Genomic DNA, 26,643 nt, shown 5'->3' with positions numbered 1-26,643 from the left:
TTAAATCTTTCATTCTGCGGCATAATAATAATAGACAGGAAAATACTAGAATATAACCATCTCCTACCTGTATGTAGCGTGTACTGCACCGGAGGTTTTGAGAGTTATGCCGTAAAGGCTCCGATAGGATGCGAAAGTGATCCCAGAGCATCTCTAACGTGACCTTGTAGAAACTACCTTGGTTTTAGTGGGTGTTGTTCACCTAAACTCTGAATAGCAGAGATTCGGGTGTAGGTTAAACCCAGATACCTGAATTACTTTCGGGGGCAGGGGATGAGCAAATGAATTTCCTCCATGCGAAAGCGACCCCGAAGCCTCTCTAACATGACCTTGTAGTAACTAGCAAGATGGTTTTAGTGGCTATTGCTCACCTAGACTGGTGTGGGACAAACCCAGATACCTGAACTACTTTCGGGGGCAGGGGATGAGCAAAATAATTTCCTCCATGCGAAAGCGACCCCGAAGCCTCTCTAACATGACTTTGTAGTAACTAACAAGGTGGTTTTAGTGGCTATTGCTCACCCAGACTGGTGTGGGACAAACCCAGATACCTGAACTACTTTCGGGGCCAAGGGATGAGCAAATGCATTTCCAGCTCGGTTATGAAAAAGGAAGAATGTGACGAACGTGTCATGCTAGTTTACTTAATCCACAAAGGCTCATAACTGTAAATATCAACAGGTGTACCTTCCCGAAACGGGCGCGTGCCTCCGTCGTGACAAGTACTGGGGACGCGGTCTCACTGAGAGCGGATTGCGTGACGCACTCCGTGACTTTTTTGCGGCCGGTGGCGGTTTAAGAGCGCGCGTTGTACGCCGGGTGCTGAGGGATTTAGATTCACTAAGACGGGCCATCGCCAAACAGACTAACTACAGATTTTATTCGTGGTAAGTGAATTGAACCACTCTTATTCTGTAAATGTTAAATTTTGGTTTAGTTGGGAAATTATTTCAATCTTTGACTATTTTTTGGACGAATCACAGAACGGATGAAAAATAAAATCTGTATTTTATACTATGAGTATTTAGTTATTCAAAAACATAATACAATACAATTCAAAAATTTGTGTGGCTTCAGTTGTTCCACTTTAAAGTTGAGAAAAAAGTTTTTTTTTGCTATTAATGCTACATATTAATTCGATAATTAAGATTATAATTACTAACTGTTATTTTATTTAATTTCAGCTCTCTATTAATCGTATACGAAGGTGACGTGACACCCCAGCCCGAAGATTCAGGCGTTTCAACATCCGAGTATGAGGGCGATGCATCTAGCAGTTCCGCAGAGCTGGCACCTTCCGGACACTTTGACATGTCCACCTTACACGACGAAATGCCCGCGGAATCATCACGGAAACGCGAGCCGTTCCGCCCTCATTGCGAGGAGACTATGGGAGGCTACGAAGATGCCGAATCCGCCGGTCCGCCTTCACCGCGGCCACACCCGCCGAGTCCCGATTCGGCCGATAGCTGGATGGCCTATTCGTCAGCCAGCAGCGATTCGTGGCGAGCCGAAAACGAGACCGAAGCGGAGAACGAGACCGAAGGGAGCGGGAAAAGAGCCAGAACACGTGGCGGCTGGGAGGCTCCTCAGAGTCCTGAAGAACGAGTCGACATCCGCATGATAGATTTCGCGCATACGGCATACGCTGGCGCCGCAGCAGAGTCACCCCTCGCCACTGCCACCCCGCACGATGGGCCCGACTGCGGTTTCCTCACCGGGGTGGACTCGCTCAAACGTCTCCTAACTGAAATCCTTCTGCCCCCGCCCTACAGTTAATGAGCGCTGAGCGATGACCTTCTCTGTGAATAGTATTGAAACACCGCCGGACCTTCGGTGTTTGATGTTCCCAGATTTTCCTTGTTGCCGCTGCGTTGGACATATAGACACTAATCTTGGCGATAGGTTGTGGATTCTATGAGAACGATACAGCCATTTTATTTTTAGCCATATTTTCTATATGTCGCTGACGCTGTTCGGGGCAATTCGCGTCGCACGATGACGCAGCGGTGGTACTTAGCGGACGTTGGCGGTACAAATTTATGTTAAAATTATTTCAATGGGACCCATTAGATGTGTATTAAGTTATTCCATACTGACTGGTTTCCTCTCGGGTGACGTGATGTTGAATCGAAGAGTCGACATTCCTGGATGCTCGGGCTATGCTTTCGTTGTGACGAAATATTATTGACATCTTAGCTTATTCTTCATTTTGCATTTAGAATCCCCACTTTTAGTTTGCTTTGTAAGATATCATTGCTGTCTGGCGTCTGGCAGCTGAACCGTCATTTGTGATCTTCAATAGCGGAGGCTGTGAGTTCAAATTCCAATTGAAACTATGTTGGTTTGTTAGGCACAGCTTAACCCTTTAGACTAATAGGATAATCTTATTAGAGAAAGAGATGACAGATGAATATTGCATTGACGGTTGGCTGCCTGACTAAACTAAATATTTATCCCACTCATCCAAGCCAAAGTTGAAAGTGATTTGGTCAGTTTAATTTGTATTATATGCCAGTGCAATTGTGTACATATGTATTGCAATATTTATATACGAAGTGTATAAAATGATATAATTGTATGTGTTTAATTCCGTTACTTGGATGTTTATGGTGTTAGTGTAATGATTTGGCAAACAAACAGTATTATTACGTGATCGCAATGCAAGTGTAGGAATAATTTTTAGAGCAGGTGCTAATATCGTAATATGTACACTGCCAAATGTATGAATGGTTTGCTGGTATAACATATGGTCATAGTAGAGGTTAGTTTCACTTCCTGATAGCCACAGATAATTAATTTATGACAAATCGATCAGGAATTTGTGGAACTGGCTTTCGCACGAAATGACACGGCGTTAGCCAACATTCCTTCGTGCGGCGTATTTTGTTTGTTCGTGTTTAATTTTTGTGGGATAAATTTTTAAAGTACCTGTTTAAATTAGAATGCTAGGCTGTATCAAATTATCTTTATGTCTGTTATTTAAAAAAAACTGTATGACATTATTTTGTTAATAAATTTTAGGTATTAAAATATCTGGTTGTTTTTCTTGGTATATTCGACAGTGTTCTAAATATATATAATACTATATATATTATTAAACACAAATAATATATAATTAAACACAAAATATAATTATTGGTTTTTTCAGATTAAAATGCCATCAAATCTACATTTAATCGATAAACAATACATAAGTACTTAAAGGCAAAACCAACAGATAAGTTAGTTAAGAAAGCATAGCTCCATAGATATCACTAAGAAATAATTTAATAACAAAGTATGGATTCTATGATTAACGTAGAATGCGAAGGTACTACCTGTATCTGCTTAAAATAAGCTTCCATAGAAACCGCACTAATATAGCCAACGATGGCAAATGTTGCTTTTTTTATTTTCTAACGGAAGATATAATTATATTTGTTGTTTTGTAAGTTATGAAGATTGATTGTTTTCTTTGTATCTAGTTTCGTTCAAAATCAAAATAAATAGAATGCCTATCATGTCATTGTTGCGTTATGAAAAATTAGAAGCCAACAATGAAAATATATTGATAATCTATATCAAATTAGATATAGATACACAGAATCGAAATATACTGTCCTATTTACTCTTATGCGTTTTATATATTAGGTATCTCGCTCCCGCAACTAAACATTTTAGCAACAAGCTTACTCTTATTATCTGCCTACGACCACAAACAATATTTTTGTTATTTATCTATAACATCGGAAAAAAAGAAGACATTTCCCGCTCTGAGTCGAGTTAATTCACGTATAACTTTAAAAACATTATTTTGTTGCTGAATCCTATCAAAATTATACCGTGTATCAAAAATAGAAAGAAATGGCCGATAAATCAATACAAAATATTCGTCATATTGTTGATGAACATCAATCGTCTGTTACACTTTCTAAGTGTTGTATAAAAAGTAAGCTTGATCCTTTTAATAATTACTCTACGTTAATTATATAATTTATTAATTTTTATAATGCTACACATTCTTTAGCACAACAATTATTGCTGAAGAAGTTAAAAGAGCAATTGAAAAGGCAAACAGTCGAACTTAATTTCATTAACAAGTCGAATATGAAATTGGAGATGGAAATAAAATTAGATGAACAAAAACGAAAGAGGTAACATACACACCAGTCTAACGTTAATCGTAGGTCAACGCAACTAAAAAGTATCTGAAATAATTTTAACACAAATAACGGAAATATTTATCTCATCAAAAATACAAATCTCATAGTTTTAGGCTTCATGAGATACATTGTGGCACTTTTTATGAAACACCAGCGGTCCGACCCATTTAAAAGATTGTGTTACAAGGGTCCACCAAGCAACAAAAACGTTGATTTTAAATTACGAAATATAGCGCTTCATTTGTTCCATTTGAATGCTTTCAAATATTTGTAGTCGATTAATTGTTACAATTCTATTAAGGCCCAGTCAGGTGATAGACTTAAACAAAAGCCGACGGCGGCGCGTCGCCTTTGTCATAAGTAAGTCCATACCACCATAAGTCAACAGCATCTCCAGTCCATAGATACGGGACATAATACGTCATTCTGTTTGGCCAATTCCAATGAAACCCGATTTCTTAATTAGCCCCTTAGTTTCTTACCCCACAATTTTCAAATTATTTTTGGTAACTAATTATTTTGAAACCCTCGTAGTTTGCACATTGCTTTGGATACTATTAAATCTGCTAATGTAGAAGCTGAAAAGGAGTATCTTTTAATTAAAGAACTCCACTCTGACGATGCAGAGCATATGAAAAACGGAATCATTAAATATGAAAAGGAATGGGCCGTTGCTCAGGAGAAATATGAAAATATATCTTATATTAAGAAGTATTTAGATGTAAAAAACAAAATCCAAGCAAGCCAGGATAACTTGAAAGCTCTTTTGAATCAATGCAATGAGCTGTCCACACAGATAATTAAAAAAAGAGCCGAAATGGCTGCACTTGATAAAGAACGCGCCATAAAACTAGCTCAGTTCATTGTTATTGATCGACCCATGTTTTTGAAAACGCTAAATGAAAATGACGCAAAGAAACGAAAACTATCCGTTACCAATAAACAAATAATGAAAGAGAATAAATATATCCCAACAAGCGCTTTGCTGAAAATTAATGTAGATGTTAAAATACCTGCTTCGACTGAAAGTCCAGAAAGTAATGTAGGCTTGTTGGTAAGAATTTTCTACTAGTATAATAAAATTATTATTTTTTTACTTTTGTTTGTAAGGAATAAACGTGAAAACTATTGGACCGATATTAAAAGGTGCTATTTTTCCCTTTTTTGACTTGGAGAAATGCCTTAACTTTTGCGGCGGCTGGGAACACACCACGACGCCGACTTTGGGACGGAGACCGGTAACAGTGAGGCCTTTTTGCCGCACCGCATCCAGTAATAGAGGCTTTATTTATTTACGAAACATTTAAAACATATATTCAGCTGTGTATATATATATATATATATATCTCTTTACTTAACCTTTCGACTGCTGTTATAAGGTAAAAACTATTACCTTTAAATTGTCTTTTTTGCCTAACACTTAGCTCTCTTTGAGCACGCACGTTTCCTGGAAAAGCGATGTGTCGTGCTACACGATTCAGATTGAAATTATATTAAAACTTACTTTTAAGTTGATCGAACTTTTATAGTATAAGTTAAAAAAAAAACAAATCTAATTCAATAGCATATTTTCAGTTACCACCAATTCAAATCCAAAGTGTGGATCTCGATGTATTGAGCGTCCGATTGAATCAGGTAGAACGTTTACAACTATTATGTCTGTGTATGAGCACTGATGTGGAAAACTCGACATTTGCTAAATTATTTCTTATAAATCCTATTTTCTGTTACTCTGAGAATCGAACCCCTACTGATTAAATGCATTCATTTATAATAATAATTTATTGCCATAAACCGATTTCTACTCCTGGCGTAGTCGTAACTGTATTTTAGAAGCTTTTCAAGTTACTAACTTGCTAGTTATATTTGATGTATAGTAATATAAAAATTCAATTCCAATTAAAATAACTAAGTGAGAATGAGTGAGTCATGAGCAGTTTCGATTCTCAAGGGAATTATTAAAATTTCTAGCAACTTTTTAAGCCATAATTATTTTTCTAAGACAGGCTAGCAAACGAGCAAACGACTAGGCTCATTGGGGAAGGCAAGGTCCCTTACCCCGAACCCACAAAGGCCCAAGGTGAGGCCTGAGTTTTGCATGAGACGTCCTTATGCGAAACGACTCGGTGGTGGTACTGTCGCCCGATTACTTAAGTGAAGGCCAGGAAATATAGTGCTGGCCGCCGCCTATAGACACAAGCAACGCTAAGATGCTTGCTTTTTCAGAAGTGTGATCTTTTCTTGAATATCTCAATAGTCCTATTGGTGCAGAAATGCCTCGAGGGGCACTTCAGTTAGTCTGTAACACCTAGCAAAACTTAATATTGAACTTGATTTATATAAAGCGCGGATTAAATTTCCGGGGATAAATAATCATTTTCACTTTCAGATTAAAAAAATCGAAATTTCCAAACATAACGAAATAGCTAATATACCAGTCACTGAGACGATACAAAAAATTAATACTCCACACTTAAAAGACGATTACATATCGAGCTACTTCGATGTATGTAGCGTAACTAAAGCAGATAAAAACGATTATTCAAACAAAAAACTAATAAATATTCTGGAGGATATTAAATTAAATGAAAATGAAACTCATGATATTATCGCTAAAGTTATGCCGAGCAAGCTTCACGATGTTAATGTCATTGAATCGAAAAATAGTACCGCTTGTACTGCCGATCCGAAAGTAAAGGATTTTAATGGAGAGAAAAATTCAGAGCGACTTTCACAGGTAGGTATATATTAGTTATTGAACACAGTAAGGCTATTTAGCTAAAAAAATCGCGCGCCTTCTCGGTAATAAAGAAATACCAATGTCACAATTCTTGATATTAATTGATAGATGCTCGTCCGGTGAAGATGTGATGAGGTTTTCTAAAATCCACCAGGACTGTAAGTCATAGAAGGCTGGTCATCTTTATGCCTGTAGAGTAAAGCATTAATATACCATCTGTCCCATGCGGTTACTTCATACATATCACGAACTTTTATATCGATGAGCCTTGTGTTACCAAAGAGGAACAATTCTACTTAGGAACATTCTAAGACACAATTAACTAAAATGTCCTATTTAGTTTATGATTAATAAGAAAATAATTATAGAAAACTCCCATTGAAACTGGTGAGATAGAAGAAATAAATTTAACCGTTTCCAATTCGCAAGCACTGGTTGTGTTGCCACCCACACAGTTCATGGACTTAACACAGGTTAGGTATTCGAAGTATTTGCTTGTAAATTGAGTTTTTTCCCGAATCTTCCATTGTTACTTTTAGCGCCTAATCTACTTTTAATGTTTGTAGGAAACAAAGTATATGCATACTCCAGAAGGTAGCATATTAAAAGATGGATCATCACGGGTAAGGTTTTCAAAAAGAATACATGTATTAGGTAAATTTTATTATTAGGTCCTTACATATGAAATTGGCGAATATTTTTAGATATAATATATTTAATTAATCAAAGTATGAACCATTGTTTTCTATGCATTTTTTCCATCTCATAGGTAATTCATTGATCCCTTTACTAAAAAAAACAGTCGGACGGGAATCAATAAAATCTGTGAAGGCGATTTGGACTGCCCCATCAGAGAAATTTTTTTCCCTTGCAAGAAGTTGTCCAAATTTCGGAAAAAATGGTAATCTGTTGGAGCAATGTCCGGGGAGTACGGAGGAAGTCTTAGACATTCCAATTGAAGCTCTTCTAATTTGGTAGCCGTCCGTTGTGCAGTGTGTGGTCTAGCGTTGTCGTGAAGTAGCAGTGGCGTGGAGCGATTGACCAGCCTAGGTTGTTTAGCCGCTAGCTCTTCCATCATGGTTTGAAATTGCTGACAATAGACATCAGCCGTAATAGTCTGGCCAGATTTGAGAAAACTGCAATAAACAATACCGGCACTAGTCCACCAAACGCTTACAAGTAACTTTTTTGGGGTTAATTTTCGCTTGGGGCAGGATTTGGCTGGCTGGCCAGGATCCAACCATTGCGCTGAACGCTTCCGATTATCGTAAAGAATCCATTTTTCATCACAGGTAATGATTCGGTTTAAAAAACCTTCATTATTGTGCCGGTTCAGTAATGTAACGCAGCAGTCGACGCGCGTTTGATGGTTTGCTTTAGTCAATTCGTGAGGTACCCACCTTTTAAGCTTTTTAATCTTTCCAATTTGCTTTAACTGAATTAAAACAGTTTTATCACTAACACCGCAGCCTGCAGCTAACTCGGACGTGGTTTGCGATGGCTCCGCTTCCACAATAGCCTTCAATACTTCATTATCAACTTGTGTCTCAGGCCGTCCACGGGGCTTGTTCTGCAGGTCGAAATTTCCAGGACGAAAACGTTGGAACCAAAAACGAACTGTGTTTTCTTTTGCAACATGACCGCCCTACACATCATTCACCCTTCGAGTCGTTTCCGCAGCACTAGTGCCACGGCGGAACTCGTACTCGAAAATAATGCGATACTTTAATTTTTCCATTTTACAAAATGGAAAACTTAAAGTATCGCAAGTTACGCAAACAGAAACAAACAAATGAATGACGGTCATCGAAGCACAAATACATGAGTAAATAGCTGTACAAATTTGAATTTGAAATGCCTAACCAAAGAGGAGGTATTTGAGGTCAAAGTGGCCAGTACGACAAAACGCCAATTTCATGTGTAAGGACCTAATATTAAGCTACTTACCCATGACTTCTGAAATGGTTTCTTTTTCTGGACAAAACGTTGGGATGTTTTTGGATCAGGCCAAGACAAGTTCATTTTATTTGTTTGCATATTTAAAAAAATTAACAAAAGTTTCTTTGCTAATTTGTCTCACAATTGTGCCACTATCATCTACTTACAGCAATCCCAAGAGAAAAAAGTATCTTTCGAATTGAAAGGAAATGAACCGGAAAATATGGAAGTAGACAGCTGTTTGCTAAACACAAGTGGTCTAAGCAATAATAGTTACACTAATATAAAAAATATGATATGGAAAAAAAATAACTTGGATTTGTCCCCTGAGTTCATTTACAGCAAAAATACGCTGCAAACGGTACGTTATTTCAAGTTTTGTTTCTCAAGCTAGAGTATAAATCCAATAATATATTTACTTAAGAACAACATTTGTATGATTGTCTTCTAGTATGATCTAAAAAATTACTATTATATGAATTCTAAAATAAATCCGTGTTTTAAAACCTCAAAGTATATGATTCTTTGTCATTAAAAAAAGTTGTTTTCCCCTACAAATCAAATCCTATGGCTTGTTAGAAGTATCTTGTTCTTAAGTATTTGTATAAAGGTCTCTTAAGCAACCAAGCAATTAATTGTAGAAACCAAAAGACAACATTGTAACATCAAAATTCTTTGAAGTAGAAGATCAAAATGTTGGGGAACCTAAGGACTATGAAAAGAATAATGTCCACAGTAATATAATTGATAAAGATAAACAAAATATTCCTGAAATTCAACCAGTTGGTTCAACTGCTCAGGTACCAATAAATGTAGTTCAAATATGTCTCTTTCATTTACTTATACTCTTTATGTATATTATTTCTTTATTGTGTAGTATAATAATCATAGCTCAATAATTTAAAGCTCAAAATGTTAACCACTGACTTAGTAATCAACTTTGAGATTTTTAAGGCTGGTGAAGCTGTAAGGCCAATAGGGGGTTTGCTTTTTGCTCATAGCCCACACCGTTTATTGGAATCACTAGACTTATCATGCACAGATAATGCTGAAGGTGATTCAGACTATCTTCATGGAATAGGTAAATTGTTCTAGGACTTTCTTATTTGAATTATGTATAGCTAATTAACTGCATTTTTAGTAGTTATTCTTATTATAACAATATAAAAAAACTTCTCCATATGTTGAATGTTAAAATCTAGATTCAAGTCTACTCATGTCTCCAAAAGCAGATGATATGCAAAATAATAGAGATGAAAACAAAAAATCTGAAGGAATATTCAATTTCTTAGCAGGTATTGCTTGTATGATTTTTTGATAATTTAAATATTAGAATAATATTAAAGTTGAATACTGTTTTTAGGAATAAAAAGAACTGAATTTTCATTCTTGGGATCTGGCGATCCAAACCGGGAAACAGGCACTGGAAGCCAAGAAAATAATAATTTCACCTTTTCATTTGGTGGCGAAACAAAGAAAAAGGCAGGGTTATTTAGTATGTTTCGTTGAAAATTTCTATGACTTGGTCTTTGTATGGCATTACTTTAATTTTTTTAAGTATTACATCCCTTGTTTTCGCCTTGTTGATTTTCTTATTTCAAACTTTTTAATTCATAAGATTTCAAATACTTTTCAATAAAAGATAAACATATTCAGAAATTGTATTATTTACATTATTTTAGATAATTATTGATGTAATTGGCATGCTCTTACTGCTATTAACTGTAGTAAAATAAACAAAGGTGCAAATACTTCACTATACTCTATAGCAGAGTCGCCTTGCAATTTCCTGCATAATAAAAATTTAAATACAAAAGTTAACCCCAAGAAGATACAACTCCATGAGGCCCTGTACACTGAAGCTTTATATGAATTTTCTAAGGTCATTCTTATACACACTATACAGCAAAAATATGCATTCATAGCATCGCTTACAAATAACGGAGCAAATACTGTCCACCAAGCACTGTTAACAACACCATCAATTTTTAATGCTAACAGAGCTGTAAATATTGTTATTGTTATTAAATTTATCCATATCTCAAACACTGTAAGTCCTATCCATTGAACAATTTCACTTAGTGTGAAAAACATTTTTACTAGTTGGCTCCAAGCAAAGCAGTCCTAAATATCCTAATGTGGATTGATGAAGAGTGCCTTACTTGTGCACCGAATTCTAAATCGTCAGTTATTGGTTCCAAGTCATCTGAAAATTAAAATGACAAATATTAGCCACATTAAACTATTGTATTTATCAGCTACATGTATGTTATGTTTACACACCTACTAAATCAACAGTTCCTGTATTAACTTCAATTTGACACGTTCCAGCAAATAATGCCTCTACTTGAAGAGCTAGATTACAACATCTTTGTATTGCTGCTCCAAGACCATGCAATATTATATCTTTTTCTCCTTTTGTCAGCAGGTCACAACATTTATCCAACTGAGCCTTAAATAGACAAAATAAATTAGCTATTGCAGGTTAAATTAATAAATAAATTATAATACCTGCAGTACCTTAAAATTAGTTTTCTTAGTAATGAATATTACATTATCACCTTCTTTAGGCCGTAAAGGAAGACGTTTTTTTAACGCATAGTTTTTATTAGGTCTGCGTTTCTGAATATTTTGTTGCTGGTCTTGTTTTCTTTTAGAATTTATTTCGTCTCCCATAATTTAAGATTAGAATAAAAATTTACTTTATTTTTCATCGCTTATTTCTTATGACATCTGACAGTCAGTCAGAGAGTCAGTCGACAGATATAGTAGAGGAAACGTTATATACTATATGTACATCTACTTTGCCTAAATAATCACAGATAATGTTCTTGACATAGCGACTCATCTTTTAAATTATTAATTACTCAAGGGATAATATTAAAGTCTTTGTACCTTTGCCCATGCACACTCTCGACGAGGCAACACAAGGGGAAGCGAGCGAGAGTGTTGACGGTGCGCTCATAGCACCTCGTGTCATCTTGTCATCTCTCCGCTTTTTGTGACGGGAGTCAAGGAGTCGAGAGCATCAACCAACTCTCGCCCTTGCTCTGCACGGTCTTCTGCCTTTACAGTGCACACGAGCCTCTCTCTGTACTGTATTGCCGTGGATTTAGTTGTTAAATCCCTAAGCAATCGCCGCTGAGGATCCGCCTTGCACCGACTTACGCCGACGCCGAAGCGAAGAATGCGCTGCGCCTAGTCCGGCCTCCCACCAGCGGGTCTCACCGGAGGATGCGCATGTGCGGACCGAGCTAAGGTGTTCAGGCTGTGCCTGGCAGAATCCGGCTCCAGCTATGGAGCGAAAACCGCGTCGCGATGCGCCCGGCCCGCGTGCCAACGAACGCTCCCGCTCTCGCGGTCGAGCCGCGTTACCGCCGCCGCCGCCGTCGTCGTCGCAAACAAAAACGTCGCGCAACCGGTCCTTGAGCCGCTCTCGCTCGCGTAGCGATCGAGCCCCGGGACCCGGAGACGAAAAACCGGGCGAAAAAACTGTTTGTGCAAAACAGCTCTCGTCGCGGTATACTGCCGTTCGACACCCTGTCGAACCGGCCCCCCACAACCCCGCCCCCGCAGTGTTTACTACTACGGACGTGCAAAACATTTTAGACGATCCTACGCTAACTCGCGCGGACCCCGAGGTCACTGGTGACTCGCGCCCGGCTGGCGCTCGAGCCCCCCTCGCGGTACAAAGTGTCAGTGCCAGTGATAGTGTAGTTTTTGTTGAACAAAGTGGTGGTGAACAATCGCAGCTCTCGTCGCGGTATACGGACGACGAGAGTACCTATGCGACAACCCCGCACCGACCTCACCCCTCGACATCGATGGCGCCACCGGACTTAGGAATGCACCGAATATTAAACGTGAGTACCGGTGTTGATATTCGTCGTGCCGAGGATCACAGCCACGCTCATGGGCACGTGGCTGACGTGCCCGATCCCTACCGATGAAGACCAGATCTTCTTCTCGCCGTCACAAGTGCGGAAGAGGATCTCACGACTGCGACCCAGGAAGGCGCCGGGACCGGACGGCATCACCCACGAGGCGCTGCGCCATCTGCCCATGAGGTGGATAGTCGCGCTGTCGCGCCTCTTCACGGGTATCCTCCGGTACACGCACTTCCCTAGATCATGGAAAGAGGGCAAGGTGATCTTAATATCGAAGCCCGGGAAGGACTCTACCCGACCCGAGAGCTATCGACCCATCACCTTGCTCTCGACGCAGTCGAAACTGTTCGAGTGGCTGTTGCTGCAGAGGATCGAACAGTACCTGCAGCCGAGGCCCGAACAGTTCGGCTTCCGCGGCGAGCACAGCACGACGCTGCAGCTGACGAAGGTGCTCTTCACTGCAGCCTCGGCCCTCAACAAAAAGGAGGGGGCCGCCGCCGTTATGCTGGACATGGCGAAGGCCTTTGACCGTGTCTGGCACGACGGCCTCGTGCTGAAGCTCATCGAGTCTCCACTGCCCCGCCGAATGGTCGCCGTGCTCCGCGCCTTTCTCACCGAGCGCACGTTCTTCGTTGCGACGGGAGAGGCTGCGTCGAGACCGCGACCCATCACGGCGGGCGTCCCGCAAGGCAGCGTGCTATCGCCCTTGCTCTACACCACGTACACCGACGACGTTCCGTGCCCCGAGGGGTGCACACTCGCCCTCTACGCCGACGATACGGCGTACGTGGCGTCATCGCTGAGGGCCTCGCACGCTGCTCAAAAACTCCAACGCGCTCTGGACCTCCTGCCAGAGTGGCTGGACAAGTGGAGACTCGCCGCCAACCCGGACAAGACACAGGCCATTGTCTTCGGCCGGGGTTGGTTGCCACCACCCCTACGCTTCCTGGACTGAGACGTGCCGTGGAAGACGCCGGTCACCTATCTAGGGGTCACCATAGACCGGGGTCTGACCATGACGCACCACATCTCCAGGGCTGTGCATACGCTTCGCCCACTGATCACAGGCAACCTACCTCTCCGCACCAAGCTCGCGCTACACAAATTGTATGTGCGCCCTCACCTCACGTACGCGGCACCGGCGTGGTTCTCCTATGCCAAGGAGACCAACCGCCGAAGACTGCGCACCGTACAAAACACCGTCTTACGGTGCGCTGTACATGCACCACGCTACGTGAGGAACGCCACCATAGCGCGAGACTTGCGGATGGAGTCGATCGACGAGTTCGTCGCACGGCTCGCGATGAGGATGTTTGATCGAGCGGACGCCTCTCAACATCCTCACCTCCAAAACATCGCGCCGTGGCACTCCAGGCCGCCCGACCAATACAAGTACCCGCGTGAGCTCCTCTCCGCGGGTCCCGACGACACCAGGGCAGCAAACGCGGCTTCGACCGCTGGTCGCCTCGCTGGGCCTCCCCCGGGCCAACCGGGGGTCTCACCCGGCGGTGCTTGACCGCGAGCCGCGCAAGCTGCCCGATACCATCACTCATCATCACGACACCAGGGCCAAGTCGAGACTACTCCTTGGCCCCCTCTTCATCACCATCACCACCGGACTTGACACTCCGGACACGACCCCATCGGCTGCGCGCAGCGGGTAGAGACTGAGTCTCCCCGCGCGCCTGCAGCCCTCACCAAGGGCTATATGCCCGCCCCCGTACCGCCCTGTATCAGCAGGGCGCGAACATATACACCACCTGAAGGGGGCATACGCCCCGAACAGGACAAAACACCCCCCTCGCGAGGGAGGGTGCAGCAATAACTACGAGCCCTTGCTCACTTTGTTGATAACTACTGCACTGTAAGGACGCGCCTTTTGCTTATCATGATGTAGTGGAGTAACGACTTGTGTTTCTTTTTTTTATTGTTATATGTTATCATTGAATAAAAAACATAATCAAATACACAAGTTAAAAACTAGAAAACAGACTTTTAGAGGACGCATAAGAAAGAAAAGGTTTAGTTAAATTGTATTTATACCGTAATCTTTTTTTGTATTTGTGATATAAACGCAAAGCATTATATTGGAAGAAACATAAAGTAGCTAACGCACAGTGGCGTAACTAAACCATCTGGGGCTCATGGCAATTTCTTTTGATGGGACCCTATCAGTAAAAATCGTCACGTTGTACTCAGTTTAATATTAATAAACTTCGAGATTTTCAGCGTAATCAATTACACGTTGTATATGTAATGCCACAATAATAACTCCTCTCTTAGGTAAGAGGGAATGGCCTGTAGTCCCCACGCTAGCCCAATGCGTATTGCAATCATCCATAACACATAACATCTCAATACATTCATAATCTAATCGCTAGCATTTCAGTGAAGGAAACGTGAGGAAACCTGCGTACATTTACAATGAAAAATAAAATAAAAATTTAGCTCGCGGCCACTTACGCCACTTCTAACGCAGTAATTCTAATGACAACCACCTCGTCGTTGAATAGATAATATAATATTAATTTCTTCATTTTCTCCCATACAACACTTGCAACAAACAATAAAGTTACAGATGTAGCGAGCATAAATAAAGCGAGAGTGTGGATAGCTACCACTCGTGCCTTCTCGACTCGCCAATATTACTGAGTCTGGAGCCCGCTCTAGATTAAATGTAATGGAAATAAATAAAAAAATTTGAAAACAGGTTGTACGAGCCAAGGCTGTACATTTTGCTCACTCAGGCTTTCTTAGTTTATAAGCGTGATGATCCCTATGTACGTGCCAAGGTAACAAACAATGTTATACTAAACCTTATAGTAAAACATAGACGTTATTTACCTGAGAAGTATTTGAATAATTCTATAAATAGTGCATTTATTATAATTAATAAGTTACTTTATCGTCAAGTTTCACCCAACTATGCATAAATTTATGATCTATAGTTTTAGTAACGATTTACTAGATTTTTTTTAATAGACAATTTTTCCTATACCACCAAATTATGATAATATTTTAATCGTTCATAGTTGTTGATTATTTTCGACATTGCTTATGACAGTACATGCAAATTACAAGTTTATAATTATAATGTCATCAACTAAACTAAACATTTGATTTGATTTCTAAGCAAATTTTTCTTAACTTGGCGTTCAAATAAAAAAATGTTTTAATGCACCAAATCTCGCAAGCAATTTTTGCATTTTAAAATCATGCAGAAGCCTTTTGCTAGTAATATTTTAATAATATAATGGGTTGTGTGTGTTGTTCTCTAAGTTCTTTTATATCGATCGTGCTAGATGCTCTCGAGAGGTATTTACTCAATCAATTTTTATAGCATAAAGTTCAAATTGCAATAGACTTCATTGTTTGCAAGAGGTTTAAATCCCGAATTATTATGAACGCATACAATTTTCAGAGTATCATTATGTACTGTTTGTGCTATGCTGACTTGCTGCCTTATGCTGACGTTAATAACAGTGATGGTTATGGGAATTGGAATCGGGTTCCACTATTGTTTTGTCCAAAATTCAGTGGACGCAATGGGTAATATATTCTTCATGTATCATATATTTATGACGCCTTATAAATATAGACATAAAAATGTTTTGTATTTTTAGAAAAGGCTGCAGCCGCAGCAGGCGCTGTACGATCAGGAAATGCGAGAAAGTCTTTGGCAAGTGGGAATGTTATGCGTTCCGTCGATAAAGCAGTGCAACGCGGTTTTGCCCACAGGCTGACTAGAAGGGAGGCCGACACACCGCCACTGTCGAATAACGTAACAAATTCATCGTACGCCTTAGATACCAATTTAACAAGAACGAATATAACCCAATCCATCGATTTTACAAGTACGAATGTGTCTTTGTCCGCATTGTAAAGTTTTTTGTGCAAAAATAAAACAAATTTTAAAAATACAATGCTGTATTAAAATTTTACAATTGTATACATTTCATTTCAACATTTAATCAAAAGGAATCTATAACAATATCCACTTACAGAATTTTTTATGGTGAATCTAATAAACACCAATCAAAGTCCAAATAAATTATAAAAAGGCTGCTAAAGATGATTTCAAAGATGGTTCTGTGCTGTTAAGTGGCCGAAAGAATGGGATTTCCGACGTGCTGTTTCTTGAACGACGATATCGTCCAATAATTCGCTTTGCAAGTTCCCTTTCTTGTGGTGACAGCTCAGGCTCTTTGGGTGGACTGAAATGTCACCGTTAAATAGTAAAACATACGTCTCAAATTCTAGTAGTTTTCAGACATAAAATGACCTACCTTCTGCGCAACATGTTTCTGTGAAACATTTTGTAGGGAGTGGAAAACCATAACCTCCAAGTTATATGTCAAGTGCGTTACGTTACACGTTATATGGTAATCACATAGATATTTTTTAATTATTTTCATATGCACGATATAGTATTATTTTTATATAACCAATTATTTTTACCTTTCGGTTTCTAAAACAACCACCGGCGACTCGGACTTCTCTAAGTAAATGGTCTCGCCGCCTCTCTTTCGGGCCGAACGCTGTACCTCTAAAATTTCGAATGATTTTAATAAAAAAAAATTATAAAATAGATCTATGCTAATATTATAAAGCTATTTATATCATTTAATGAATCTTAGAAGCCACTGAGAAGAATTGAAAACTTAATTTTGTTTTATCCTACACCATCCAACGGCCGTGTGGCTAATAAGATCAAATTGACGCGTAAAATCGCAGGACACTATTACTAAACAATAAAATCTCTCCAGACTAGACTTGACAGCAGGATATGCCGGTCCCTTGTCTCGTTTTATGATTTTCTGGTCTTATCTTACAGAGTCAGTGGCGGATTTATCAGCAGGCTGAGTAGGTTGTAACCTAGGGCAGATTTTAGGGCGGCATTTGAGAACCGAATTTTCAAGTCTAAAAGATTTCTGCATGACGGGTTTTTCATGTTTAACAGATAGAACTGTTGTCTGCAACAAAATTTGCCGATGACGAGTAGCAAACTTTTATATTCTAAAGTAAAACAGCTAGTTCACCCCCCAACCAGTAATCGACGTCTGCACTCTGCACCCTCAGCTCACACTTTGTATGAGTGTATAGAGTAAAATTGCAGAAAATGTATTTTTTTATATTACTCCTTCTCCCTATTAACCCATACATGTCAGTCCTTCTAATGGTTAAAGGCTGCGAACTGGATGGCTTGTTTATAATTTCGTGCTCAGAAATCAAACCCAAAATAATGTTACGTACAATTTTAACGAAATTGTTGTGTAGAGGCAAGGGCTAACTTTACAGTCTATAAGAAATTGTAAATAAATAATCTGTTCGACAAACAAAAACCACTAAAATAATCGTTAACCTTCCGTTTCTTATACGGATAACAGAAGTCTGGTTAATGTTACCTAGGATCGGTTGTGGTGCGTGTTCAACTTCCGTCCGGTTGACGGCGACAAGTCGTACGATGGGTTGTTCTGCTCCTCCTCTCAACACGTTCGACTCTGTTGTTGATCGCGATGACACTAAAAAAACATTTCAATACATAAATTCTTCAGTTTTTTTTCATTACTAGACTTGTCTCTGACATTATATTACGATAAATAACGAATATTGATGTTCTTTGTAAGCAAAGCGCTGGAACTATGTATATGCTCGTGTGGTTTTAGATGGGGTTTATCACATGTACATCACAGCTTCAAATCTTTTAATTATATTTTAAGTTTAATTACATTTACATTATATGATCATTAGCGAACACTGCTCAGACTTTGAGTCTTCTATGTATATTGTGGTTTCAACTGTCGGGTCTAGGTACGGAGGTGTTACTATTCGCACTGACTAACAAACGGCGAAAGGACACAATTTGCAAATCTATTTCATATTCAACAATACGTAATTTCTTCTGATTTCTTGGGTTTTTGTACAACTGATTATCTTTCTATAAGTCATAATATAGAATCTTATCAAATAGATGTTTCTTAATGTCTAAAAAGCCTTGATTACGATGTAATCGAGATTTCTTATCCATAGCCAATTAAGGTAAACGTTAAATAAATGATTTAACACAAGTTGTATTGTGTGAATGTATGTTCACCCACACAATCACAATCACTCGTGCTTTAGGTTTTTTGTTTGTTAGTTTAGTCGTACTGTATAGTCATCTCCATAATGTTGACTATTTTCTATCTGCGATGGAAGGCCGGTGACCACAGGTCTTCTATAGTCCTCTTAAAGGTACCAGGCTCTCACAAAGATAGTCAATAGCTGTATTATTGTATTGTGCAACTTTGTAAAATGCTAAATTGAGGAAGCAAATAAACTTATTAATTTTATAATTTTCGTAGGTTTGTATGACAATTTATAAGTATACTTACTTGCAAAAGCGGCGAGCTCTTTTTGTGCATAATGATAGCCGACCGATATTCCATATATCATGAGCACGACGATCGTAAACATTAACAGCATAAGGAGAAAAGCACAACAGGTCCAGGTTAAAACCCTATATTTTTAAATAAAATGTAATCCGAAAAAACTAATACAAACCTATCATTTGTACTTTTCTTACCTTTCCACGCAAAAAATTATAGAACAACATACCGACTGTATTATTCCCATTATTAGAAATTTAAACAATATCTCAAATGAATTCTGAATAAATAAACATTTTTGCTCCAAACTTCAAAGCCGTCAGCAGACGTATTTTGACAAATACAAGATTTTTTACCTGTGCACGTGTGTAAAATAATAAGAAAAATAATACAATAAGAACATTAAGAGCTCTTAATAATAGACCAAAATTAATTTTCTAGAAGTGTTTAGAAAAATGATCAGTACCTAAACAGAGGAACAAAATTGGGTGTTAAAGTTTTTCTATTAATTTACGATAGAACCACCAACCGACATTAAAATTATTCTATTACCAAATAACTAGAAAAATTCAACAAAAATATATGTAATTATTTTAAATATAGCAATAATAATAATATTAAAAAGTTTAGAATAATAATGTTAAAAGTGATAAAAACAAATGTTTATAAACAAAAACTATTTATTAAATAAGAAAAATACAACAGTTTCGAAATTAAAGGCATTCACAACCAATAAATATCATCGAACATTCTAGAAAAGACATAATTATTAAATGAGATGTATAAAGTCAAAAAAGCTAATTAATGCTACAGTCACGGTAAACACGGTAACGTATAAAAAGTATATAATTCTACAAAAATGCAATTATAAAATTCACTAAAACTACACCTAAATTATGGTGATGTAATAATAATTGGTGCAAAAAAATATTAACAATAACCATCACTATATGGTTGACACACGTCATATTGGCGCAATCACATTGACAATTGACAGGCCACGGGCACGTGCCAAGGTCTCAGTGAATGAAAATAAATAATTGTTTTCAGCGCTTCGTGGGCATTAGAACTATTTCGTTTAGTTTTACAAACGTAATTTTTTAATAGGAGGCAAACGGGCAGGATCCTCCCCTGATGTTAAGTGATACCGCCACCCATCGACACTCACACGCCAGAAGGCTCGCAAGTGCGTTGCCGGCTTTACAAGAATTAAGTATTGTTGCAATAGTACTTGTTCAATAAACTTTACAAAAGTTATAACTGAAAATCTCGTAATAACGATACAGAAATTGATATAGTGACTGGATATAACAGTGATTTTAACAGTCGCTTTATAAGATTTAACCTAATAAAAATAAATATTGCTTTACAATACAATAATTTAAAAAAAAAATTCACAACGAAAAAAATTCTCTTAATTTTATTTAGTTGGACGCAAGGACATGAGGCATTTTTTTATATAGGATTCTTAATTATATTAAAGTACAGAGCGGATAATTTGTTAATAAGATAATTTTACTCCATATTTTACATAGAAAAAAAGAAACTCAATACGGTCATTATTTTCTAAATTTTTCTTTTATTAATTTTTATATTATTTTCTTATCAGATCACTTTAATGTTACTCCTATTTGCCTTAAAAAAACAGTTTGACTAGTACTCATTTGGAGCAGTGTTTGCCTAGCGGCGTCAGCATGCGTTTTTAACGACTGTATGAATCACTTCCATGAGGTCATAGGTTCGATCCCGAAAAATTAGACGACATATGCCACAGAAAGGATCATGTTTATTATTATTATTATAGTATTAATTGGTCTTTTCCTTCAAAAAATATTTACGCTGTAATGAAATGAAACAAACTGGAAAGACAGTCAAAAGTTATTAAGAAAGTATTTAGTTTTTATGGCGTAACAATTATCCGAATGAATATCGCCAAATATCTATTTTTCCTTCAAAATAATTATTTTATTACGGTTATTTATCCGCTCTGTAATAACTAAGTCTAAGCCTCTCTTATTAATTCATTGAGCGGTAACTCAGCGAGTGCTGTACGTAATTCGTGTTGTAATTGCGCGTCAATAGCGGGCTGCGCGTGCGCACGGACAGCGCCACGTATCCATCCCCGAACCGAATTCAGCTCTCCGCTTAGCGGACCTAGGCCAGTTATGTGCATATCCATTCCCCTAGACATTAGTAAAAAAATATTAAATATTGATCCTAATATGAAAAATATTTCATTAACGATTGTTGGATTAGTGTTATAAAATTTTAAAAATTCGATAAACTTTACACGTATAAATATTTAACGTAAAATTTCTGTTTAATATTTTTTGAAGTTATGGCATAATCAACTGGAGGAGAACCACAAATACAAAATCTCTGGTTTTCCAGGAAAGATATATAAGTAGTCTGACACACTGATTGCTAATCCAATCACGGCTGTGCACCAATGGAATCTTCTTTCCATGAGCATAATAATACTAGCGTATACGGTGGTGAAGAAAATAGTAACGTCGTAGGGAAACCTTGAGATTTAAAAATTGGCGAGTGTCAGACAAAAATGCCTGATAACCAAAATTTTTAAAAAAACACGATCACGAAAGCAGATACAAAATCTAAAGCGTCATCACTGATATTATGTATTTATAAAATTAATTGTTTTTACAATCCGTTTTCAACAATATGTTCGACTTACCCGCAATAATACAATCGCAAATCATCCAGCTGTGCATAGGGCTCCCAGCGAGCCAGGCCCACGCACAGCGCCATGTGTATGGAGTTATCACTGAACGAAGAAACCACTCGACCCGTACACCCTACCCCCAAAGCCTTCACACGATAATCGTCGTAACCAATCTGATAAATAAATGACAATTTTGTAGCAATTAATGATAAATATTGTTAGTCAAATTTTTAAGCCAGCAACGCATTTGGCCTTCTTGCAGTCCATTGGCGTCCATAGCATCAGGTGAGTCTCTTACCTGATTACCCATAACTATATGAAATAATTTCCAAAACCGCTTTAGTACTCGAAGTAACTTCCAATAGCGATAGGTTAGCCTTATAAAGTGCAAGTGCAAGCGCAATGAAAGCGAATGGAGAGGAGTGGGAGAGGCTTTTGATGCTTGGCAAGCAGATGAGGAGCTAGTGTTAGATAAAATATCATTAGAATAAGATCTAATATTATAAATACTCTATTATATACCAAATAAAAATATTTTTTATGATTATAATTTAGTCAATTGTCAGTTGATAAAAATATCGGTCAAGTTCTCCGTTTGATTTCATCCGATTGTCAAAAATACTTAAGTAAAAAATTGCTACAGTGCTAAAAATATTTACAAATAAAGAGAAATCTTATTTGACCAAGAATAATAAAAAAAAATTTACATAAGATATATATATACACACGTTCACACAGATATATAATACCTGCAAATCCTTGATCTTGAGGGTGACATGGAAACATGTTCTCCCAGGATCTGGGCGTGTCACTGTGACATCATTTACCCGATTTATACTCGCTAAATTCTTCACCCAACCCAATTCCGTTTCAAATTTACCAACAAACGATACTGAACCTATCTGTAAAGGAATAAAAACAGAAACATATTTATATATTCACGTCCTGATACGCCTCGCTCGCTTCCTACGCTTTCATCACATACACCATGCCGTCGCTTATGACTTGTCCCCTCTCAAGACCTACCCAACTCGACTTCATCATCCAGCGATATAACGTGGAGAAACGAAGCTTCAGCAATTTTTTAACGATCTTATTCAGTGTTTGATTATCAATCATATTACGATGATCATAAGATATGTATTTATTTGTAATGGGTAACCAATTTTTGGACGTGGACCAAAATCAGCATTTAAGATTTTTCCATGATGGCATTCATACGGTATAATTGGAATTAACAAGTTTATAATGAATTTATCTAGCAATTGAAAAAAGACAATTTAGCATAAAGCACATTTATCCATTATTATTATCTAAAAGTTTATGATTCTATAGTCTATCTAAAGCTGTCTTGACAGATTTTTTGTGTTTACAAATCTATGAAATAAAAACATGTAATTTACATCTTCACGGGTATAAAAGAGGATGTTTTAAAGTTCCTGATTTAGAATAACAATGAATAAATAAATAAAAAATAATTATTAATAGTAAACAACTTATATACCTTATGTAAAAAGGTAGCATGAAGTGGAGGTAGTTCCAAAATTTCAGTACACGTCTGAAGAAGGGTACGTCGCATGTTAATCAAAATCATATCGATCACTCGATTTCCACTCTCACTCAATTTATTCACCATTGAGCTGTTTGAAAATAACTTACCAGTATTACAATTTATATATATCACCGTAAAATTGTAAATACCGTTAGATTGTGAACTGTCGAAAGATTGTGAACCTCAACGTACTGCTTACAATTGTAAGAATAATACGTTAAATTTAACGTATTATTCTTCCGTAGATTGTAATCTATCGAAGAGAAACCGTCAAATTGTGATACGGAACGCAACTCGCGTGCTGATTGGTTGAACGGCATATGCCCCGCGCCACCGTATTTGTTTGTTCTACGGTCTACTAACAAGCCGACCAATCAGGGACAGCCTTCGGACAGTTGACAACTATTTTAAGATTGTTATTTGACGATTTCACTTCGATACATTACAATATACCGAATAATAATACGTTAAAGTATAAGCAGTACGTTGAGGTTCTCAAACTTTCGACAGTTCACAATCTCGCGAGATACATTACAGTCTAATGGTGTTTACAATTTTACGGTGACATATACACTATTACAATAACAGTTAAAATTATAACAATTAATTTATTTTAAAGGATTGTTTAAATATATGCTCGTTATTTAAATAAATATATATTATTCAATTAAATAAGTGAATTACAGAATAAGAAAGAAACAATAAGTATACCTATATGCTTCCAACATACTAGGATTACACCCCACTACGTCTGAAACACTGGTAGCTTGGTAAAGCACTTTCTCCAGGTGTCGCTGCAATTTCTGTCTCAGGAGGGCGAATAAGGGCAGAGATATTGCAGCTGTTAGCGGTAAATCATCTAAAATATATAAGAATTATGAAAATTAAACCTGGTTAAAATATTGTATTAAATATTCTGTATTATATAATAGTTAAGAAAAACATCATGACATATTGAAATTGATGCAACATGTCAATGCCTCCAGGCCTAAGAGAGGTTTTTGGATGAGCCACTATGAAAGGCAAAATTGTATGGTTGCTAGTCATACAGATGCTAGGCCGCACAATGAGTAAAACCTTGTGTTGAGGGTGGCCAGTTAATCCTTGTGGTCCACATGTATGTGGAACAATACAAAAAAATTTAAATGTAAAATAAAATAAAATTTATTTAGCAAAGTAAATTTGTTTAAATTAAGTGATTTATAATCAATGCGATTCTGTAAACTAAACGATTGGACTCGACAACGAAGAATTTGGACAAAAAAAAATAGGCACAGACTACAAAAAAAGTTTCAGTTTGGTTTCTACCATCGATCTAAAGGCATAGAAACAATTCATACCTATATGTTTTGCCAGCTGTTCTGTGGTTGTGAATTCATATCCTCCATTTCTTTGTGGTGATGGCCATGACAACTGAAAATTTTCAGAAAAAAAGAATTTCTTTTGCACTACATTACATTTACATTATACATACAAGTAAAATTAAGATCAATGAATTTTCACAAATGCGAGCAATTCCCACTTTTGTTACATTTCCATCTATAAATAAGCCTATAGTCCTAGAATTTGTTTACATGTAATATTTCAGGTAGAGAAACTGTGTTTGTGTAGGCAGACTGCTGATCACCTAGACCTTAAAATTAAATTAATTAAATAGACACAGGCATGTGTCCGCCACATGGTTCAGACAACAATCTTTTCCAATCATTTGAAACCAACATTTTCTAACCTTTGTTTTACTTTAAAAAATACACATAATTTTGGTAGTTAAACAGTGTTTTTATATACCTTTACTAGGACTTCATCATGAATAAATTCTATAGCAGGGTTAATAAATGAAAATGCATCATCTATTAGTACTAAGCCCACCTTTACATCTGCAATCATGTTTGACAATGATATTCTGAAACATAATATCATCATTAGTTTACGGAAATATCAAACTTGGTTATTGTAAAGACACAAAATGTCAAGTTATGTCAATTATAAACCAAATATCTTTAAGTATCTTTAATATGAAACTATTATACCCAAGGTTGTTTTGAAATATCTTACTCCAACAACATATAAGAAAGTGCTAATGTTTCATTCGGTATAAATTGGAGTATCGGAAGAATAAAATTGAAAAAAATCACACACAGTACTATATTTTTTGGAAAAACTACTGTTTCTTAATTACTCATCTCTCTCATCTATTTCCTTTTTAAAAAGTTCAGAAAAAAATTAAAATACCTGTTTAAAATTTTCCATTTCGTACAGACCTATTAGTAAAATTGTTAAATAGAAATATTATAAATTATGTTAGAACATCTTTCTTCTTTAGTTTCAACATTATTTCATTCAGTATAAACTTGACAAAGTAGTTTATAATGGTGGAATTTTTTGTAGTGTTAGATATAATTTTACCACATTCAAAATATCTTTATGATTAACTATACATAAAACATATTTCTATATAAAACTACTTACACAAGATGACCTTCTGACATAACAGGAATAAGGTTGTATAGGTTTTCATTAAAAGCACTGTACAGTCCTCTTACATTTACTTCCCCTAGTGAGCATTTTAATGAAAGGGACATTGACTTGAGATCCAGGGATACCGATTGCATGTGGAATGTTGGAGATTTAACTAGCTCTAATCTAGATAATGTCCTGAAATATATTGTTATCTTCTGTCATTATATAAAATGTAAGGCCACCATATCCACCCTTATATGCTTGGCTTAATTATGCTCTTTACTCATTTGTATAGCCTGATTAGACTAAATTTTTAGTAGGTACTTAGTAATTTGATAGTTTATGATAAGTTATGAAAACTTTCACTTACACCTGAGTATTTTTAGCAAAGTATGAGGTATCTTCCAGAGCATCTGTTTTGATTTGTTCACCATTTTTTGTTTGTTGTATTGCAACATTGGTAAAACTCTGAAATAAGAAAAATATGCATTTACTTTCTTTTCGTTCTTGAATATAGATAAAATATCGCTCTGAGACGTGTTCTATGCAACAAAAAGGGATAAAGCGATCGATTCAGCTTTTAACTTACCCTCTTGATAACATCTTGTAAATTTGGTTGGATATCAGTCAACAATTTATCGAGTTGCTGCTCGATTTCCAGGGTTTCTTCCGTCATGACTGTTTTATACACACACGGTACATTTGATAGTTTTCATTTATTAGTTGCATTACAAAACATATTGAAAGATAAATAAAATTAATTGTAAAGCCTGCACAATCAACAACACTTGGACGTTGGATTCTTGTGATTTGTCAAATAATGAAATATTTGGCGACATTGACACCTAGATATTGACAATTGATAAAATT

At 37.2% G+C, this 26,643-nt stretch overlaps 5 protein-coding genes across 10 annotated transcripts in view; 2 read left to right on the top strand and 3 right to left on the bottom strand.

Moving 5' to 3' along the window:
* LOC123709231 (inositol hexakisphosphate kinase 3) overlaps positions 1 to 3,035 on the top strand; it is a 38,688-nt gene extending 35,653 nt beyond the window's left edge. For all 5 annotated transcript variants that reach the window (XM_045660366.1, XM_045660365.1, XM_045660367.1 and 2 more), the window contains 2 exons: positions 682 to 887; positions 1,185 to 3,035. In XM_045660366.1, coding sequence (XP_045516322.1) covers positions 682 to 887; positions 1,185 to 1,779 — 801 coding nt within the window. In that variant the 3' untranslated portion in view covers positions 1,780 to 3,035. The remainder of the gene's footprint in view (positions 1 to 681; positions 888 to 1,184) is intronic.
* A 726-nt stretch (positions 3,036 to 3,761) lies between these two features.
* On the top strand, positions 3,762 to 10,472 carry LOC123710317. Its single transcript, XM_045662134.1, has 12 exons — positions 3,762 to 3,931; positions 4,010 to 4,136; positions 4,680 to 5,199; positions 5,721 to 5,780; positions 6,535 to 6,882; positions 7,254 to 7,358; positions 7,452 to 7,508; positions 8,993 to 9,184; positions 9,465 to 9,623; positions 9,778 to 9,904; positions 10,026 to 10,118; positions 10,187 to 10,472. The coding sequence occupies exons 1-12, from the start codon at positions 3,847 to 3,849 to the stop codon at positions 10,330 to 10,332; spliced, it is 2,019 nt and encodes a 672-aa protein (XP_045518090.1). The 5' UTR covers positions 3,762 to 3,846; the 3' UTR covers positions 10,333 to 10,472.
* On the bottom strand, positions 10,473 to 11,572 carry LOC123710319 (transmembrane protein 203-like). Of its 2 annotated transcripts, XM_045662135.1 has the most exons (3): positions 11,344 to 11,572; positions 11,107 to 11,275; positions 10,774 to 11,029 (listed from the first exon to the last, which is right to left on the bottom strand). In XM_045662135.1, exons 1-3 carry the CDS (start codon positions 11,497 to 11,499, stop codon positions 10,923 to 10,925), a joined length of 432 nt encoding a protein of 143 aa, XP_045518091.1. In that variant the 5' UTR covers positions 11,500 to 11,572; the 3' UTR covers positions 10,774 to 10,922. The 2 variants fall into 2 exon arrangements, with proteins under 2 accessions (XP_045518092.1, XP_045518091.1); XM_045662136.1 differs by lacking the exon at positions 11,344 to 11,572 and having other exon boundaries at positions 10,473 to 11,029; positions 11,107 to 11,249.
* A 5,060-nt stretch (positions 11,573 to 16,632) lies between these two features.
* Positions 16,633 to 19,413, bottom strand: LOC123709827. Its single transcript, XM_045661403.1, has 5 exons — positions 19,276 to 19,413; positions 19,085 to 19,209; positions 18,116 to 18,232; positions 17,169 to 17,256; positions 16,633 to 16,924 (listed from the first exon to the last, which is right to left on the bottom strand). The coding sequence occupies exons 1-5, from the start codon at positions 19,323 to 19,325 to the stop codon at positions 16,762 to 16,764; spliced, it is 543 nt and encodes a 180-aa protein (XP_045517359.1). The 5' UTR covers positions 19,326 to 19,413; the 3' UTR covers positions 16,633 to 16,761.
* A 1,147-nt stretch (positions 19,414 to 20,560) lies between these two features.
* On the bottom strand, positions 20,561 to 26,585 carry LOC123710081. Its single transcript, XM_045661774.1, has 10 exons — positions 26,363 to 26,585; positions 26,144 to 26,241; positions 25,783 to 25,968; positions 25,102 to 25,216; positions 24,654 to 24,726; positions 24,025 to 24,172; positions 23,266 to 23,401; positions 22,511 to 22,663; positions 21,774 to 21,934; positions 20,561 to 21,261 (listed from the first exon to the last, which is right to left on the bottom strand). Exons 1-10 carry the CDS (start codon positions 26,447 to 26,449, stop codon positions 21,081 to 21,083), a joined length of 1,338 nt encoding a protein of 445 aa, XP_045517730.1. The 5' UTR covers positions 26,450 to 26,585; the 3' UTR covers positions 20,561 to 21,080.
* Positions 26,586 to 26,643: the final 58 nt, after the last annotated feature.

The sequence above is a fragment of the Pieris brassicae genome, chromosome 5, assembly GCF_905147105.1.
Source record: "Pieris brassicae chromosome 5, ilPieBrab1.1, whole genome shotgun sequence".
Taxonomy (NCBI): Eukaryota; Metazoa; Arthropoda; class Insecta; order Lepidoptera; family Pieridae; genus Pieris; species Pieris brassicae.
The sequence above is the reverse complement of the archived record's forward strand: the minus strand, read 5'-3'. Positions and strand labels throughout refer to the sequence as shown.